This window comes from Lissotriton helveticus, chromosome 7 (genome assembly GCF_964261635.1).
Source record: "Lissotriton helveticus chromosome 7, aLisHel1.1, whole genome shotgun sequence".
NCBI lineage: Eukaryota > Metazoa > Chordata > Amphibia > Caudata > Salamandridae > Lissotriton > Lissotriton helveticus.
The window spans coordinates 148,742,315-148,761,668 of NC_136068.1; the positions used below are offsets into that span (position 1 = coordinate 148,742,315).

At 55.0% G+C, this 19,354-nt stretch overlaps 1 protein-coding gene across 4 annotated transcripts in view; it reads left to right on the plus strand.

The window, feature by feature from the left end:
- SYCP2 (synaptonemal complex protein 2) overlaps nucleotides 1–19,354 on the plus strand; it is a 2,783,385-nt gene that overhangs the window by 2,725,776 nt on the left and 38,255 nt on the right. For all 4 annotated transcript variants that reach the window (XM_078651823.1, XM_078651822.1, XM_078651824.1 and 1 more), the window contains one exon: nucleotides 16,847–16,903. In XM_078651823.1, the coding sequence (XP_078507949.1) occupies nucleotides 16,847–16,903 (57 nt within the window). The remainder of the gene's footprint in view (nucleotides 1–16,846; nucleotides 16,904–19,354) is intronic.

Consider the following 19,354-nt stretch of genomic DNA (forward strand, 5'->3'; position numbering starts at 1 on the left):
CTTCTCCAGTGGATGCACTTCTCGTGCTCGCTTCCGGTGAGGTTCTTTAGCTTCTTGGGGCGTTGACCTTGCTTGGTTGTTTCGCCTCCTTTTGGCTGCGGGGTAACTTTGCGTTACTCTCCCGGTGCACGTCAGTGTGCAGTGTAGTGGCAAGTTCTTGCTTCACTTGGTACCGTCGTGATACATCTTCAGTGTAGCTTTGTTCCTTGCGGTTCATTTGGTTCTTTGGCGTTGTCGCTTTTCCACTTGCGTGTCGCACTTTTCTTCTTCACACTTGGGTACTTGCCTCGCACGTCTTCTGGTGCTTTGGGTGTGGCTTCCTTACTTTCAGGCGCTGTCTTGTACTGTCCGCGTCCGGGGTACACTTGCGCTCTTCCAGTCGGTTGCCTGTGAATCTTGCTGCTTGCGGTAGAAGTTTCTGACTCTCCCTCGACGTCCAGCGTGAGGTCGTTGTCTTCTGCGATTGCGGTGAGCACCTGTGGCCACAGGCGTCACTTCAGGAGTGTTGATGGGTCTCCGTCTTCGTCGCTGCAGGCTTGTTCTCCCTTGTAGGCTTTCCCTTGCGTTGTCTTGTGCTTGTTTGCTTCTTAGTGCTTCTTGTGGTGCAATTCTCCCCAGTGTCCACTAGATGGCAGTGTAGGCTGCTTTTCTTCAGCAGTGGCTTTCTTTCCTGTTTGAGCTTTCTTCCTTTGTGCTTGGAGTCCCAGGCTTGCAGGACCTGCTGTTGTCCAGGAGTGTGCAGGACAGGAGGGGGCTGGAGTCATTGCTGGCCACAGGTAAGTCCCATTTCTTTTCCTTCTTCACGTTGGGGCAGTATGCAGCTTGCACCGCTGGATCTGCAGTCCTCCTCCAGTGTTGGCGGCGTTTGCAATCTTTGCAGGGAATCCAGGAGGTGGGGCACATTGTCGCTTTATGCTGCGGGGTAACTTTGTACTATGGCCATACTGTGCACTTTTCTCTCCTCCCCCGGGCCTCAGCAGTCACTTCAGGCACACGCTGCTCGGGGTGGGTGCGTCTTTGCACATGGCAGGCCACTTGCAGTCATTCTGCTGCCTGGGACACCGGAGATGGGGCACCTTGCTGTTCGCTGGCGGCGGCGATTTTTTCACATTTTCTGCGTCCTCCCTGCCTGCCTGACGCTCTCTGGTATAGGCGCCCGGCAGCTCGTGACAGTCTCGTGGGGTGGGCCCGCTCCCTACCCTCCGCAGCAGGCAAAGTGTTCACGGGCTGCTCTGATCGGCAGCTAGCGCTTTCGCAGGTCAGGGCCAAGTCAGCGATCACAGCGGGTAGGATCCGCTTCTGTTTTCGTGTCCCGCAACTCTCCCGTGCAATCTCTTCACCCCGCCGCCGCACTTCACTCACTCTGCGCGGCGGGGGACGCTGGAAGCAGGCCGCGGGTGGGCTCCGCGAGTCGTGCTTTATTACGGGCCTCTGTTGTTCAATAGCGGGTAGGCTCCGCTTGCAGGCAGGCCCAAGGGGCTTTCGCTGGACTCGCTTTACCTCTCCCCGCCCGCGGCAGCTCCTTTTCACATGCTGCGCGGGGCGGGGGCAGGGGACGGATTCAGGCAGGCCGCGGGTGGGCTCCGCTGGCACTGCTTTATTTAATGTTTATCGTCGGGCACCATTTCGCGCTCTGGCCATGCGGGTGAGCCCTGCTTATGGGCAAACGATGAGGGGGTCGCTTCTGGCATACGCGACCCCCCGGGGCCATACGCAGTCCCCGTGCTCACCTCCGGCCTACGGGCCATACAGTTGGGCTCCGGCCGCGGCGGGTGGGCTCCGCCCGGTCTCTCCTCACCGGGGCAGTCGCGGCCGATGCGGGTTGGCACCGCACGGTCTGCTTGGTGCAGGAACGCCTCCCTCAGCACAGCAGCAGTCGGCGGGGCCGGACAGGTGCGGGGTCAGCTCCCGATCACTTCCTTATCACTGGCTAGGCCCGGGGCACGGTGCACGCCCCATGGGCACTCGGCGGCCGGCGCTGCTTCCTCTGGGGGTGCCCTTCGCTCGGGCAGGATTCTCTCCCCCTTTTTAGCAGTGGCTGGGTCGCGTGGAGTTCGAAACACTCCCTCGTCGCCATTGTAGAGTCGTGGGCCCTAGGCCCACATGCTAGTAATAAGTGTGGCACGGACACCAGGGGTATAGTGGGTTAGTGAGCCACGAGCACGTGCGCTCGGCTCCTTTTATTAACTGTGTCACGTGATGTCGTGACATCAGTGGTGGGTGGGTGTTCAGTGTAGGCATACATGGTTAACCCTTAACAGTGTCAGCTAGGACACTACAGGCGCATCTCTGCAAATCAGCAGGGATGCGCTAAAACAAATGCGTCACGCAAAACTACCCTTGCGTCACGGCATGGCGCAAGGGTAGGCAGATGCATGACGCATCTTGTGACGTAAGGGCGTCGCGTCGCTAGAGTCGCGTCGCAAGCGTGACACAACTCCAGCAATGCTCGGGTGTACCCTATACTTAACGTGCTGCATAAGTCCTTACGCCTGCTTCAAGCAGGCGTAAGGAATTGATGTAGCAGCGTCGCACAAGTGCCTGCATGAAATCTTGTAGATTTCACGCAGGCACTTTTGCGAGGCGCACCTGCCCCGGAACGCCCACCCTGCGCCGGAACGCCCACATGTGGCGCAGGGCTTTACAACGTGACGCATCTGCCTAGATGTGTCACATTGTAAATGGGTCGCAGGGATGCGCCACGTTGTAAAGCCCTGCGCCACATGTGGGCGTTCCGGCGCAGGGTGGGCGTGCCCGGGCAGGTGCGCCTCGCAAAAGTGCCTGCGTGACATCTACAAGATATCACGCAGGCACTTGTGCGACGCTGCTACGTCAATTCCTTACGCCTGCTTAAAGCAGGCGTAAGGACTGACGCAGCACGTTAAGTAAAGGGCACACCCGAGCATTGCTGAAGTCGCGTCGTGCTTGCGACGCGACTCCAGCAATGCGCCGCCCTTGCGTCACGAGATGCGTCACGCATCTGCCTACCCTTACGCCATGGCGCGGCGCATCCGCCGTGATGCAAGGGTAGTTTTGCGTGACGCATTTGTTCTGGCGCATCCCTGCTGATTTGCAGAGATGCGCCAGAACTCATAAATATGCCCCAAAGTGCCGAAAAAAATAACTGAGTATGCGAAATGACAAATATATGGACGAACAGTCAAGATTCACAACTTTTGATAAGTTGTGCATAACAATATAAACAATATATAAACAAGAGTAATTAGCCATTTGTAATGAGTAGCAATATCTGAGTCAAGAAATGGTTGTCAAGCCTAAAAATGCACATATGGATGATAACACATACATAATATGTGAAAACAAGTTCATCAATAACCATCATATTTAAGGTTCTGTATGAGAGGTGAGGTAAAATAAGTATGAGAACAAAGTGAAAACAAGCATTTACAATGCAACGGTTTCGCCTCAGTGTCGATCCGCGCGAGACTAGTGCACCCCGGGGTGCACTAGTGCACCATTGCAGCTCCAGTGCTTCAATGCACCAGCTCACCGACAGGGGTGGGAACGGACAGCGGGAGGGGGGGGGCGGGAACGGGCACACCTGAACAGCGGGGGGGGGGCGGGCGGGAACGGGCACACATGGACAGCGGGAGGGGGGGGCAGGAAAGGCACGGACAGCGGGAGGGGGGCGGGAAAGGACAGCTGGTGGGGGGGCGGGAACACGAACAGCGGGAAGGGGGCAGGCGCACAAATGTGACACGGAACCACCAGGCACAGAGGTACCCCTGGACACCCTGCAATCGATCACCCTGATGGTTGGCGGGTGGAAACAAACGGATGACGGCACAGCCCGGGGGGGTCCTGCAGGCAACAACACAGGCCTCTGATCTCAGCTGCGGATGGTGGTGGGATCGATTGACCCCAGGGACGAAAGATCACGGCGGCCATCATGCGGTCTGAGACCAGCGAGAAGTACACACCCCACATCGTCCAGCTACTTCAGGCCTGCCCCTACTCACTAACGCAGGGATCCCTCGGATTGTGGTGTGCAACAAAGTCGGCAATCGGCGACCTGCTCCATTCCTGTAATCCTGCATCAGCACATAAGACCTGGATATCCCTCAAAGTGATCAGGGCAGATCGGGGCACCATTGCCGAGAGTGCTGCACTGCCAGAGGGTGAACATCCGAAGGAACACAGACGTGCACGGTTAGAGTTACTGCAAATTCACTCAATCTGCATTGAGCATGTATTTACAGTGGGACCATGCAGCTTAGGCCAGGATTCTGCTAAAAGCCTCCCGCAAAGAGAGAATGCAGGCGGGAACGGGCACACATGGACAGCGGGAGGGGGGGGGGGCAGGAAAGGCACGGACAGCGGGAGGGGGGCGGGAAAGGACAGCGGGAGGGTGCGGGAACACGAACAGCGGGAGGGGGGGCAGGCGCACAAATGTGACACGGAACCACCAGGCACAGAGGTACCCCTGGACACCCTGCAATCGATCACCCTGATGGTTGGCGGATGGAAACAAACGGATGCCGGCACAGCCCGGGGGGGGGGGGTCCTGCAGGCAACAACACAGGCCTCTGATCTTAGCTGCGGATGGTGGTGGGATCGATTGACCCCAGGGACGAAAGATCACGGCGGCCATCATGCGGTCTGAGACCAGCGAGAAGTACACACCCCACATCGTCCAGCTACTTCAGGCCTGCCCCTACTCACTAACGCAGGGATCCCTCGGATTGTGGTGTGCAACAAAGTCGGCAATCGGCGACCTGCTCCATTCCTGTAATCGTGCATCAGCACATAAGACCTTGATATCCCTCAAAGTGATCAGGGCAGATCGGGGCACCATTGCCGAGAGTGCTGCACTGCGAGAGGGTGAACATCCGAAGGAACACAGACGTGCACGGTTAGAGTTACTGCAAATTCACTCAATCTGCATTGTGCATGTATGTACAGTGGGACCATGCAGCTTAGGCCAGGATTCTGCTAAAAGCCTCCAGCAAAGAGAGAATGCAGGCGGGAACGGGCACACATGGACAGCGGGAGGGGGGGGGGCAGGAAAGGCACGGACAGCGGGAGGGGGGCGGGAAAGGACAGCGGGGGGGGGCGGGAACACGAACAGCGGGAGGGGGGGCAGGAACGGGAACACGGACAGCGGGAGGGTGGGCGGCGGGAACGGCCACAATCACTCACCTGGACCTGGACTTCCTCCGGCGGCAGTCGGCCGCGGAATGGCCAAAACAAACCTGGACGACAAAAAAAAAATAAACCCCGCCCACGGCCGCATGACGTTGTCAAAGGGGCAGGATGAGTAAAAATGGCCGGAACGCCCCCGAATCTGCTCTGCGATTGACGGACAGATCTCTGTTCCAATGGCTAGCCTCCATTTATGGAGCTAGCCAATGGAACAGAGGGCGGATTCCCAAGCCACATACTTGTAAACATTAGATTTCGCCTGCGCCGAAAAGCTGCGCGGTGCGCAGCTTTCGACAAGCGAAACCTAAAAAGTTGACCACATGTCTCCTGCCCTCAGTAGTCTCAAATGGCTTCCCATTGAAGGCAGATGCTTTTTCAAGACAGCCTGCATCACCCACAAAGTGCTTCACACAATCTCCATCTGCACCATCCCCCCCAATCGCTAGAAAGCAGAATCTGAAGAGCTGGAAGAGCCCGAAAACTGAGAAGACGGATACTCTTCTTCTCCTTCCTCTAAACTTCAAGAAAAGATCTCAATCTCGTTCCTTCTCAGGTAATGCTCCGAAGAGCTGGAACTCGCTACCTACAGATCTCCGCTGCAACATCTCCTTTGAAGGTTAACTCAAATATTTACTACTCAACAGCTACTTCTACAGGCACACAAACTGTTCTTAGTTACCCTTGATGATTAACACCTTCTAGACAGTTTCAAAACCTGCTCAATTGCCTCAATGTGACTTGCACATTTGCCTTTTTTCCTGATGCCATTCTCCTCCATATACACTGTTTTTCATTTGACTCTATAACCATTGAGTGCTATAATGTTTGTGACTTTTACATTCAGAATTCCCTTTGTACCGCTAATAAACGTATTTATGTATTCACATGACCTGTAAAGCACTCTGATTCCCTCGTATCTAGCAAGTGCTATTCAAGACTCAAATAAAATCCAATGGTCTTATGTAGAATGAACTTCTCAGAATACAAGGGGGTTAACACATTTTGGCCTGGTACTTTTGGATCAAATGGAAGGCGATCCGTTTTGTTGAAATTAGATAAATCCGATTCAAAAGGAAATGAATTAAGGACACCACCGTATTTATTACACAGTGACTCTCTACTCTGTGTGGTTTGAGAGCTACCTCCTTTGTGGGAATAGGCTTTCAGCCACGCTGCCTAGGTAATGCTTGGTCAAGGACAGACTGGTCCTTATCACAGCATCTAGGCTAGTCAATGTTTCTTTAAAACAAAAAAAGGGGGGGGGCAAAGCAAAGTGGACAACCTATGAAATACTGGTCTTTTGCAGCCTGGCCCTTCTTTGGTTGGGAGTGCTGTATTGTAGCACTTCAGCATCTCGCATCAATACCACCATTCATTTAGTCCAACTTCCAAGACTACGAAAGTCACTGGCTCTGGTTTTGAAAATCTGGTACCCCTAGAGGCAGCACGTACACAAGCTGCTGTAAAGAGAGGGCAGTTTCGCCTTTTAGAGCAGTGGATGAAAAAGAAAATAGCACTTTAGGTCTCCAGTCTGTCACGGCTTTTAATAGAATGCTATTGCACGCTGAAACTTGGAGATTAGGTTTTAAATGTGAGTGCCTAACAAGTTTTACATGGCTTTGGTTAAAAAAAAAGTTTTATAAAAAGCAAGGCTTGTTGAAATTGTCCACAAATGAAGAGTTGTGCCATTTAACGGGTTTGCATTCAGTCGCTTATCATCCGACCCCCACCTTGACAGTACAAGGGCTCACCGTCTCCACTTAATCATTCTGGTCTCTGCCAAAACGCTCCAAGAAAGACAGTGCATAAATACTCTGCGTTAAGTATCCAAACATACAATCGCACACCTGGTTCATAAGGTCGGGGTGAGAGACGATACCGCGCAGGTCAAAGTAGGCTGGGGTGAGGAGACCACTCTTAAGCTGGAAGCTCCCAAACTTAACCGCCTCGATCTCAAAGAGCCGCAAAGCCAGCGCCTCCATGCCTGCGTTTAAAGGATGAGAAGATGCGAAGAGGAGAGCGCGAGACACGCAGCGTTTCAACGAGCCAATCACCTGACCTCTACTAATAGGCGCAGCTTGATGGCGTCACCAGCGTGAGGGAGTTAAGCCATTGCGAGAAATAGGAGTAATAAAAGCGTATATCCTTATCGTGAATGTGTTCTTTAATTGGCGCACATACATGACTAACAGATTTAATTTGAAACAGCCGCTTACGTTTTTGCTTTGATACTGCTTGTGAAAACTAAAGGCAGGAAATCAAGAACTATCGAAGCAGCCATGTTAATGCCAGGCAAAGCAATACATATATAAATCCAAATAGAGATGGAAATGGAGGCTCGGGCGTAGACCGTAAAATGTGTTCTCTATGCTGCCTGACCTAAAATTACTTTCTCCCAAGACGATACAAGTAAAACCAGTTTAGCACGCCACTCGTTTTTTGCCTTCACTTATTCCATTTTGGAGGCGCCTTTCTGATTGGTTCGACTAGACATACAGTTAGCTCTCATTGGCTATTGCAAGCAACGAGCAAGGATAGCTCCGCTGGCCGAAAGATTGACATCGCTATATAAAACTGAAAGAAAAACAAGTCAGGTCCCGAGCCGGCCAGCCAATCACAGCGCGGCCCGGGGAATGACGTCACGGGGGTGTCCCGGACCGGCAGCCAATCACAGCGCTGCCCAGGACAAAGGGGCGGGACTTAAAAAAAGACCGAGAAACGCCCCCGAATCGCGTTTTCACGGGGAAAGCGTGATTGACAGCCAATCTCTTCCAATGGCTAGCCTCCATTTATGGAGCTAGCCAATGGAAGACAGAGGCGGGACCAAAGCCCCATATGTAGGACATAAGATTTCGCCCTGGGCGGAGCAACTGCTACGCAGTTGCTACGGCCAGGGCAAAACCTAAAAATTAATATGAAAACTTATAGGTAGCACAAAAACTCAATGTGGTCATTTAATCCATGAGGTTTCATGGTGTCCAACGATTCTCTTGTTGGAGTAGTCTATTGTTGTCGACTCACTCTTTCTTGTCAATTACTTCTAGTATGAGAAATTTCAGTTGACAAATATTATGTTGTTTGTCTGTGAAGTGAGCTGCCACCAATGATTTCAAGTTCTTAGTACGAGTATTGCTTTTATGCTCCAAAATGCGAGTTCCTATCTTCCTTTCCGTTTTGATGACATAACTTAAGCCACAAGGACATTTAAGTAAATAGATTACATTAGGAGTGTTACACGTGGCTGTAACCTTTAGATCTGAAAGAGACACGTTAGTATTAGATTCCTTACCTTAGAATATCCCCAGGCGTCAGACTGGATCCGGAAATTTTTGCGTAGCAGTACCCTTGCGCGTCGGTAGGCGTCGTCCGCGGCTCCGCGTCCGTCGTCGGCGTCGTGGGCGCCGTGATGACGTCGTCGGAGTACTTAGATGCCGCCTCCGCGTGCTGACGTCAGTTCTTCTTTTTTCCGCGCCAGCAAGCGCAGATCTGGAAAAAGCAGTAACCCTAGTCAATTTTGACTAAACTTTTTTGATCCTTTTTGATTACTATTTCGAAGTCTCTCGACTCCGAAACGGTGCCGATAGAGATGCCCGGCTTCAAACCTTGTGACGATTGCGACCGGCTGATGTCGGCCACGGATCCTCACCGCGTCTGTTTGTCGTGTTTGGGCGTCGACCACGACGACAAGGCCTGCTCCGACTGCCGGGCCCTCTCTTCGAAAGCCAGGCGGGAGCGGTCCCGTAGGCGCCTAGACCTCCGGCAGTCGGCCCCGCGCCGAGAGAGGTCCCGATCCCATGGGAGGTCGAGGGACAGGTCGCGGGCCCGGAGCCACCACAGCTCCGAGTGTAGGCCGCACTCCTCCGGGTCGAAGTCGTCGTCAGGTAAGAGGCACAAGAAGTCCAAGCGGCGTCATCGCTCCTCGGACTCCCCCCGACGCTCGCCCGATGCGGCCGGGGGTTCGGGTGACACCGCCCACACGGCTCCGTCGGAGTCGCGGGCGCCGCGTCCAGCCCCATACCCTACGGTCCCTGAGCTCAACGCGACGCCGGAGGAGGTCGAGCGCTTCCTCATGGCCATGAGGAAACTCTCTCCTCCGACGGGCTCCGCGGCGCCTCCGGGCCCAGCGGACCCGTCAGGGAGCCCTAGCGGGTCGGCGGCTCCGGCCCCGACGCCGTCGGGTGCTTCGGCCCCGACGCCGCCGGCGCCTTCGGCCCGGCGCCGAGGGGTACAGTTGTTCCGACGCCGTCGGCGCCTTCGGGCCCGGCGCCGCAGGACGCCGCTGGTCCTCCTTCGGGATCTGGTTCGTCGCTGGTGGATCTGACGACCTCCCCGGCGTCGGACCCTCAGGTGTCGCCTCCGGTGCCGTCCTCGGGCGGCGCCGACCCGGTCCTCCTTCCGTTCCTGTTCGGCCGTCGGGACGGCCCTGTTGGGCGCCGCTCCAGACGCCGTTGGGTGATTTTCACTTTTATGAACAGGCCCCATTGGTTGAGGACCCTGAATTTCAGGAGATGGGTGAAGGAGAGGACTGGGAGGGGTCTGAGGACCCTCTGACCAGAGAGTGTCAGTCTCGTGAGGACTGGACAGAAGACCTTGGGGAGGCCAGTGGCCTGGACACCTCTCCAGACACTGGGTGTGTCTCCCCTCCTACCGTGGCTTCGGAGGAGGGGGCAACATATGGTGTGGTGCTGATGAGGGCTGCCAAGGCCTTGGGCCTTGAGCTCCCCGTCGCGGCCGTGAGGACTAACCTCCTCACTGAGGTCCTTAAACCGCAGTCAAGCTCGGCCGAGCCTCTGCTGCCTTTTAATGAGGCCTTGACCGACGTTCTGCTGGGCACTTGGTCCAAGCCCGCTACGGGTTCGCCCGTAGATAGGAACGTGGCCAGACGCCACCCGGGCGACCCATGTTTTCTGTCCTCCCACCCTACCCCCGAAAGCCTGGCCATCCAGGCCTCCAATTCCCAGACCGCATTCCCGTCCGCACCCCCGGACCGGGAATCCAAGAGGTATGACCAGTATGGGAAGAAGATCTTCTCCTCTATTAGCCTCGGCCTGCGGTCTTCTAACACCGCCTGCCTCTTGGGACGTTACACCCACTCTGTGTGGGATAAGGTCGCGGAAGTGCTGCCAGAGTGTCCGTTGGAGGTACGGGCCAAACTCGGCCAAGCCCTTGTGGAGGGCCGGGATGCAGCCAAATATTCCATCCGGTGTGGGCTGGATACCACTGACTCGCTGGGTAGAGCGATGGCAACGACGGTGGCGGTCAGACGCCACGCCTGGCTGACGTCCGCCAACTTCTCGGCAGATGTCCAGAGCACGCTTATGGACATGCCGTTCGATGGCCATGCGCTTGAGCGTTTTAAGGACTCCAGGGCTACGGCCAAGTCCTTAGGCCTCTCGGGCCAGCGCCAGCAATCGGCTGCCTATCACTCCTTTCGTGGCCACGGAAGGGGTGCGCCCACACGTGCCGCCAGCCACGCACCGCAGGGCAATACCCAACGCGGTGGCGGCCGTGGGAACCGCCGTCCTGGTGGTCGGGGGCAGCGGCGAGGTCAGTCCACACCTTCCCCCGCAGCATCCGCCTCTAAACCCTCCTAGTCCGTGCTTTCAGGCCCATGTGACGCCAGTGGGAGGCAGGGTTCGCCATCACCACCTTCACTGGCGCACTGTCACGTCGGACAGGTGGGTGCTGCAGATCGTCCGAAGGGGCTACTCCCTCCCCTTCGAGGCGACTCCTCCAGCCATGCCACCGCAGAACCACCGTGTATCGGGGGATCACTTGCAACTTCTGCAGGAGGAAGTTACGGCCCTCTTGGCCAAGGGGGCCATCGAGCGCGTTCCTGGGCCAGAAGTAGGGTGTGGTTGCTACTCCCACTACTTTCTGGTACCCAAGAAGGGCAAAGGGGGCCTACGCCCTATCTTGAACCTACGGAACGTCAACGGCTTCCTCCGGAAGGAGAAGTTCAAGATGCTGACACTGGCTCAGGTCCTGGCTGCCCTGGACCCAGGAGACTGGATGGTAGCGTTGGACTTGCAGGACGCTTATTTTCATATCCCCGTCCTGCCTGCCCACCGGCGCTACCTGCGGTTCATGGTGGGCCACGAGCACTTTCAGTTTACCGTGCTCCCCTTCGGCCTTACCAGCGCCCCACGGGTGTTCACGAAGGTGATGGCGGTGGTCGCAGCTCATCTGCGCAGGTTAGGGGTTTCAGTCTTCCCCTACCTCGACGACTGGTTGTTGAAGGCGGGCTCGCCCCAGACAGTCGTCAGCCACCTCCAGACGACGGCAGACCTCCTGCACCAGCTGGGGTTCTCCATCAATGTGCCGAAGTCACACCTGTGTCCCTCTCAGAAGCTCCTCTTCATCGGAGCAGTTCTGGACTCGGCGCGGTTTCGGGTTTATCCGCCCGAACAGCGGGTCCGGGATATTCAGGCTCTGATTCCCATCTTTCAGCCGTTATCCCGGGTTTCGGTCAGGTTGACGCTGCGGCTTCTGGGGCTGATGGCCTCCTGCATCCTGCTGGTGCATCACGCCAGGTGGCGGATGCGGGCTCTGCAGTGGGACCTGAAGTTTCAGTGGGCCCAGCATCAGGGCAACCTATCCGACCACGTCCTGATCTCGGAGGGCACTGCGAGATAGCTGCAGTGGTGGCTTACGGACCGCGATTGGGTCAACGGCAGATCCCTCTCCCTTCCCCAACCGGAGCACGTAGTTGTGACGGACGCGTCCCTCCAGGGCTGGGGAGGCCACATGGGAGAGGCGGAGATCAGAGGCCTCTGGTCTCCGGCGGAGGCCCGGCTCCACATCAACCTGTTGGAGCTACAGGCGATTCGTCTAGCGCTGAAGGCATTCCTCCCCTCTGTCCGGGGGAGTGTAGTGCAGGTGTTCACGGACAACACCACCGCCATGTGGTACTGCAACAAACAAGGCGGGGTGGGGTCGTGGATCCTTTGTCAAGAGGCTCTTCGCCTTTGGCAATGGCTGGAACGCCAGGGCGTGACCCTGGTGGCTCAACACCTGGCAGGTTCTCTGAACGCCAGGGCGGACGAGCTCAGCCGTCGGTGCATGATGGATCACGAATGGCGCCTGAACTCGGACGTGGCGCAAGGCCTCTTTCAGCGATGGGGAGAGCCTTGGTTAGATCTATTCGCCACCGAAGAGAACGCGCAATGTCATCAGTTCTGCGCGTTGGAATTTCCAAGGCAGCACTCGCTCGGAGACGCTTTTCGTCGCGAGTGGAGTTGCGGTCTGTTGTACGCCTTTCCGCCTATACCACTTCTGCCCAGAGTGCTGAAGAAGATCAAGCGCGACCGGGCCCAAGTCATCCTTGTGGCTCCGGACTGGGCACGAAGGTACTGGTATCCAGAGCTACTCAGTATGTCAGTCGATCCCCCGGTTCGTCTGCCTCTTCAGGAGGACCTTCTGTCGCAGCAGCAGGGGACGATCCTCCACCCGAACCTGTCCAGTCTCCACCTACATGCTTGGAGATTGAGCGGCGACAGTTGAGGCCATTTGACTTGCCTCCTGAAGTCTGTAACATCATTCTGGCAGCCAGGCGTCCCTCCACAAAGTCGGTATACGCCTGCAGGTGGAACAGATTTGTGGCATGGTGCACAGCAAAGGCTGTGGATCCACTTTCTGCCCCTCTTTCTGAGGTTCTTCTCTTCCTTCTTTCTCTTGCCCAGCAGGGCTCTGCTCTGGGCACTATCAAGGGCTACCTTTCTGCCCTTTCAGCCTTTCTCAGGCTACCTGATCAGCTTTCTTTGTTCAAGTCCCCTATTGTTAACAGATTTCTTAAGGGCATCACTCACACGTTTCCTCCTGTTCCGTTTGTGATGCCTCAGTGGGACTTGAACCTGGTTTTAACATTCCTGATGTGCGCTCCCTTTGAGCCACTTCACAACTGTCCTCTTCGCCTTCTGACTTTGAAGACTGCTTTCCTGGTTGCCATCACCTCTGCCAGGAGAGTAAGTGAGCTCCAGGCTCTTTCTTGTACTCCACCTTTCCTTTCTGTCCATCCGGACAAAGTGGTGCTTCGTACCAAACCTTCTTTCCTGCCCAAGGTTGTCACGGCCTTTCACATCGGGCAGTCTATCACCTTGCCAACCTTCTTCCCGCCACCGCATCCCTCTAAAGAGGAAGAGCGGCTCCACCGTCTGGACCCAAAACGTGCGCTCTGATTCTATTTGGATCGCACACGCCAGTTCCGGGTGGATGACCAACTCTTTGTTGGTTACGTGGGCGCTAAGAAGGGGAAAGCGGTGCACAAGAGGACCATCTCCCGGTGGATCATCCTGTGTATCCAGGCTTGCTACTCCTTGGCTAGGAAGGAGCCCCCGGTTGGGCTGCGGGCTCATTCTACCCGAGCGACGGCGACCACCACTGCCCTGGGCAGAGGTGTGCCCTTATAAAGACATCTGTCAGGCAGCTACGTCGGCATCGCTGCACACGTTTGCGCGACACTACTGCCTGGACAGTCAAGTCCGGAGGGATGGCTTCTTTGGCCGTTCCGTCCTCCAGGACTTTCTGGTGTGATTATTGGTTCGCAGACCCACCACCGGGGTTGGTATTGCTGGGGTATCTATTCTAAGGTAAGGAATTCAATACTAACGTGTCTCTTTCAGATGCACAAGTTACTACTTGTGTAACGATATATCTGTAAGAGACATTAGTTAGTATTAGATTCCTTACCGACCCACCCATCCTCCCCGTTCTGCGAACCAATATCTAGGGTTAGGGTTGTCCCCTTCAGGGCCCTAGTTTCAATGGCACCAGTGTTGGTTTTTAACATGGCTCTGCGTTTCTGGCGCGGAAAAGCTGTGTCTAAGAACTGACGTCAGCACGCGGAGGCGGCGTCTAAGTACTCCGACGACGTCATCACGGCGCCCACGACGCCGACGACGGACGCGGAGCCGCAGACGACGCCTACCGACGCGCAAGGGTACTGCTACGCAATAATTTCCGGATCCAGTCTGACGCCTGGGGATATTCTAAGGTAAGGAATCTAATACTAACTAATGTCTCTTACAGATATATCGTTACACAAGTAGTAACTTGTGCTTTACTTTTAGTCTCCTTCATGGGATGGGTTATGACTGAACCTTGTATTAAATTGTGGCAATTGCTGTTGTAGCAAGGGTACACTAAGTGGAAAATCAGATTTTTGTGAGGTTCACCAGAGCCAAAAAAGGCAAGGTCGTGCAGAAGAGGACCATCTCCCGCTGAAGTGTGCTCTGTATTAAGAGCTGCTACACATTGGCCAAAAAGCAGGCTCAGCTCAGTCCACCAGATCCAAAGCTGCTATCACTGCATTGGCACTCGGTACTCCTGTCCTGGACATGTGGCAGGCAGCTACATGGGCATCACTCCATACGTTCATGAAGCACTGCTCTGGATAACCAGATTCCCTGAAAGGAGCATTTCTTCTGCTCGGTCCTACAGTACTTTTTAGTTTGAGTCCACTCACAGACCCATCTCCAAATAGGTACTGCTTTGGTATCTATTCAAAAAGTGAGGAATCTGCAGCTAGAAGTCGCTATCAAAAGAGCAAGTTACTTACCTTTGATCAAGCTCTTTCTGACCTTACCATCCTTCCCATTCTGTGAATTTGACTATGTCTGTTAATAAGTTCCCAAGCTTAAGAATCGGCACACTGGCCAAAGACAATTTGCTGTTGGGGCTCTGTGTCCGGAGACACGGACAGCCTCGAAAGCAACTGACATCTGCATGCATGAGTGTAAATGTAAATGTGTTGTATAGCGCACGGCTGCCCACGCGACGGGGCGTCCCGGCGCTGCACTCATACCGCTGTGGAACCCTTCCTGGCTTTTCCATGTGAAATGTCCACTCCTTGACACCCCCAAGGTGAAGCCAGGCATCCAAGCACTGCTGGGGCCGTTGTGGAGATTAAGCAAGCTATTGCCCAGAGTCACAGAGTGGGACCCATGATTAGTCTAGGCACCGAGGCGAGAATGATCAGGTCCGGGGAGATTGAGTCCAAGAGCCGCTGAGGTGGGAATTGAACCCTGGTCCCGGGCCAGATCTGTGCATCAGGGTCTGCCGCTCTAACCATTGAGCCACGCTTCTCCTATATAGGCTCCATACGTCATTTCCAGAGCTGAATTGCATCATTGCAGAGCCACATGGTGCCACCTAATGCAGAGTTACTGCTGAAATGTTTTTGGATCCAGTCTCACAACTGTGGAATATTTAAAAGGTGAACAATTTCCGGTTAGAAAAATACAATGAAGAGCATTACCGTAGGTAAGTAACTTGTTCATTTTGCTTAAGGTAGTTTCACTTGGCTCAATGACTTCTTCATTGTCTTTCTTTCCTCTGCTTTACTCCTTCAAAGAGGAGGACTAAGTACTAGTGCTTAATGTGGCTGGCTCTATCGAAGGTAGGGGTGCGGAATTCTCATGCTGCGTAGTCTTGATTCCACTTAATGCCTCTTTAATCCAACACTAGACACACCATGCCCCTTTTATATCACGTTTTCCAGTTCATTTTATTCCTTGCCTCTTTTCTTTGTCACTGTTTTTCCGTCGTTCTCCGCAACCTTTATCCCCTTTTGTGTTTTTCTCTTTTCTTTTCTTTCTCTGAGTAAAAGTCTGATAAGGGAAAATAGGTGTCAGCCCCCAAAGGTGAGTGCTGGTGGCTTCCACGTGTAGCCTCCTCAACTTAATAAATGAAATTACACAAATAGGACCCAAGATTATCCGTCAATCTCTATTTGCATAGGACTAGGGAATTCAGACGTGATCAACATTTGTGTTGGTCTTGGTGGTAGCAAGCAAAAAAGCCTTTAGAAAACAGAGTGAGTGTCTCTATCTAGGTGGATATCCTTATGTGATACGCTGTGGCATGAGTTAGCTAGCAAGGATACACCCAAGTAGTTAAGAGCAATGTGGTTACATCTTCCTTCCTTAAAGGATTTCTGAATCTGTCCATTTGCCAAGCAGTTACCGGGCATCTGTACACTGTTTTGCTGACTATTACTGATCAGGTGAGCAGGATAAAGCTCAGTTTTGGTTTGAAATGATACTACTTAAGAGCTACTTATTCATTCATTCTATTATTCCTTCACGTCAGCTCTATTTGTGCGTATCATAGGTGTTCACGAGCCTTACTCATATCAGACATGATTTGGGAATGTTTTATGTATGATATCTGTGGAAGTTTGCTCCCTCTGAACACTGCTTAACATTGTTCTTTCTGATGACTATTGCTACCTGGAAATGTCTCATCACCTCCTGTCTCCCTCCCTCTTGAGGGCATAATTGCTTTTGTTTTGTTCATTCTGCCGTGTGTGAGACATGGAAAAACAAGTAGATGAATCCACAATTGATGTGACAGTGCCACCTAGCATCGGTAATCTGTCATGGCTGAAAACTTTTCCAGACTCGGAGTGAACATGGACAACGGGCCATAGTTTGAATCTGCATGAGCACCCGTATTTATCAGAAATAAGTTTCTGAATGGTAGCGAAGCATTTAATAATATTTTATCGATCCTTAATTTTATGGAAAAACCTGACTTTTACAGTTTTAACCTTTCTACTTTCTAAAATAAAGATAGTGATGAAAAATATTGTTTAGTAGCATAAACTAGCATTCCATTTGGCAATGTATGCGGATGGCCGTAAGCAAAGAATATAAATAACCCTGTTCTTTATAAATGATCATAGATGCGTCTCATGAGAGAAGATATGAAAGCTGTCCAAGATAGACTTCTTAAAGAAACGGTAAGTTCTTTGCTTCTCTTAGGCTGTCATTTATTGAGCTACATAACTAAAAAGGTCTCCAAACTCTATATCTGAAAGAAACAGGTTAGTATTAGATTCCTTACCTTAGAATATCCCCAGGCGTCAGTCTGGATCCAGAAACTTTTGCGTAGCAGTACCCCTGCGCGTCGGTAGGCGTCATCTGCAGGCGTCCCCTGCGGCTCCGCGTCGTCGGCGTTCGTGCGCCGTGATGACGTCGCTGGAGTATATAGACGCCGCCGCCGCGCGCTGACGTCAGTTCTTCTTTTTTCCGCGCCAGTTAGCGCAGATCCGAAGAGCAGTACTCCGGTCTTTTGACCAAGTTTTTGTTAACTCTAACTCTTTCTTCAGGTGCCGGTAGGATGCCCGGGTTTAAGAGTTGCGACGGGTGCGACCGCATGATGTCGGTCACCGACCACCATCGACTCTGCCTCCGGTGTCTGGGCGCGGACCACGACGTGGAGTCCTGCGTCGACTGCCGGGCCTTGACTAGTAAAGCTAGACGGGAGCGGTCCCGCAAGCTGCTCGAGCTCCGAGTGTCGGCCCCGCGTCGAGAGCGGTCCCGGTCCGGTCGGAGGTCGAGGGAGCGGTCGAGGAAACGATCGCGGAGCCGCCATGAGCGCTCCGGGAGTCGCCACCATTCCTCCGGTTCATCAGGTAAGCGACACAAGAAGTCGGGGCGTCGTCATCGTACCCCCGACTCCCCCCGACGCCCGCGTGATGCGGCCGGGGGTTCGGGTGGCCCCACCCCCGCGGCCCCGCGTGGGTCGCCGACGCCGTCTGCCCCATACCCGTCGGTCCCTGGGGAAGGCGCGTCGCGCGAGGAGATTGAGGAGTTCCTCATGGCTATGAGGGCGATGTCTCCTCCGGCGCCTGCGGGGCCGTCGGTCCCGTCTGGGGGCCCGAGCGGTTCGGGTGCACCTGCTCCGATGCCGCCGGGTGCTCCGGCCCCGGCGCCGCCGGCGGCTCCGGCCCCGGCGCCGCTGGGCCCTTCAGGGTCGTCGCCGGCTGGTCCACCGGCCTCTCCGGCGCCAATTCCATTGGGGCAACCCGTGGTGCCGCCTCCGCGCGGCGCCGTGACTCCGCCGTCGGTTCCGGCCGGCGGCGGTCCGTTCCCTCTCTGACTCCTGACGCTGAGTCGGACCGGCATCGTCCGACGCCGAGTCCGGCGCCGTTGGGGCCCATTGGCTCCGAGGAGCCGGTCTATATCGTCGACTCGCACTATGGCGATGAGGACGATTATGGAGAGGGTTGGGAGGGGTCTGAGGACCCTTTGTCACGAGCCTGCCAGTATGACGTGGACTGGGTAGGTGACTTGGGTGATGCCAGTGGTCTGGACGAGTCGCCCAACCCTGGGTTTGTCTCGCCTTCCCCTGTGGCGTCGGAGGCGGTGGCTGCCTATTCGGTGGTCCTGATGAGGGCTGCCAAGGCCTTGAGCCTTGAGCTCCCCGTCGCTAAGGTGAAACCTAACATCCTCACCGAAGTATTTAAACCGCAGTCATGCCCACAGGAGCCTCTGCTGCCGTTTAATGAGGCCCTGACGGATGTCCTTTTGGGCACCTGGTCCAGGCCCGCTTCCGGTGCACCGGTTGACCGAAACGTTGCCAGGCGTCACCGTCCATGTTCGGACGACCCTGCCTTCCTCTCCACCCATCCCTCCCCGGAGAGTCTGGTGATCCAGGCCTCCACTTCCAAGTCCGCATTCCCGTCGACCCCGCCCGATCGGGAATCGAAACGATATGACCAATTTGGCAAGAAGGTCTTTTCGTCTTTGAGTGCTGGACTGCGGTCTTGCAATACCGCATGCCTCTTGGGCCGCTACACCCACTCTCTGTGGGATACGGTCGCGGAGTGTCTGCCGCAATGCCCGCAGGAGGTGCGGGACAAGCTCAACCGGGCCTTGGTTGAAGGCCGGGACGCGGCGAGGTATTCGATAAGGTGTGGTCTTGACACGACCGACTCGCTGGGACGGGCTATGTCCACGACGGTGGCGATTCGTCTCCATGCCTGGCTGAGATCCGCCAACTTCTCGCCGGATGTCCAGAATGCCCTCATGGACATGCCTTTCGATGGCAGTCGCCTGTTCGGTGACAAGGCGGACCACGCGCTTGAGCGCTTCAAGGACTCCAGGGTCACGGCAAAGTCCTTGGGTCTTTCGACCCAGCGCCAGCAAACGGGTTTGTTTCGCCCCTTTCGTGGCCAAGGAAGGGGCGGTCCCACACGTGCTGCCAGCCACGCGCCGCAGAACGCTCCCCAGCGCGGTGGCGGCCGTGGATTCCGCCGTGGTGGCGGTAGAGGGCAGCGGCGAAGTCAGTCCACACCTCCCCCCGCAGCAGCCTCCAAATCTTCCTAGTCCGAGCTTTCGGGCCCATGTGACGCCAGTGGGTGGCAGGGTTCGCCATCACCACTCCCGCTGGCGCGCGATTACATCGG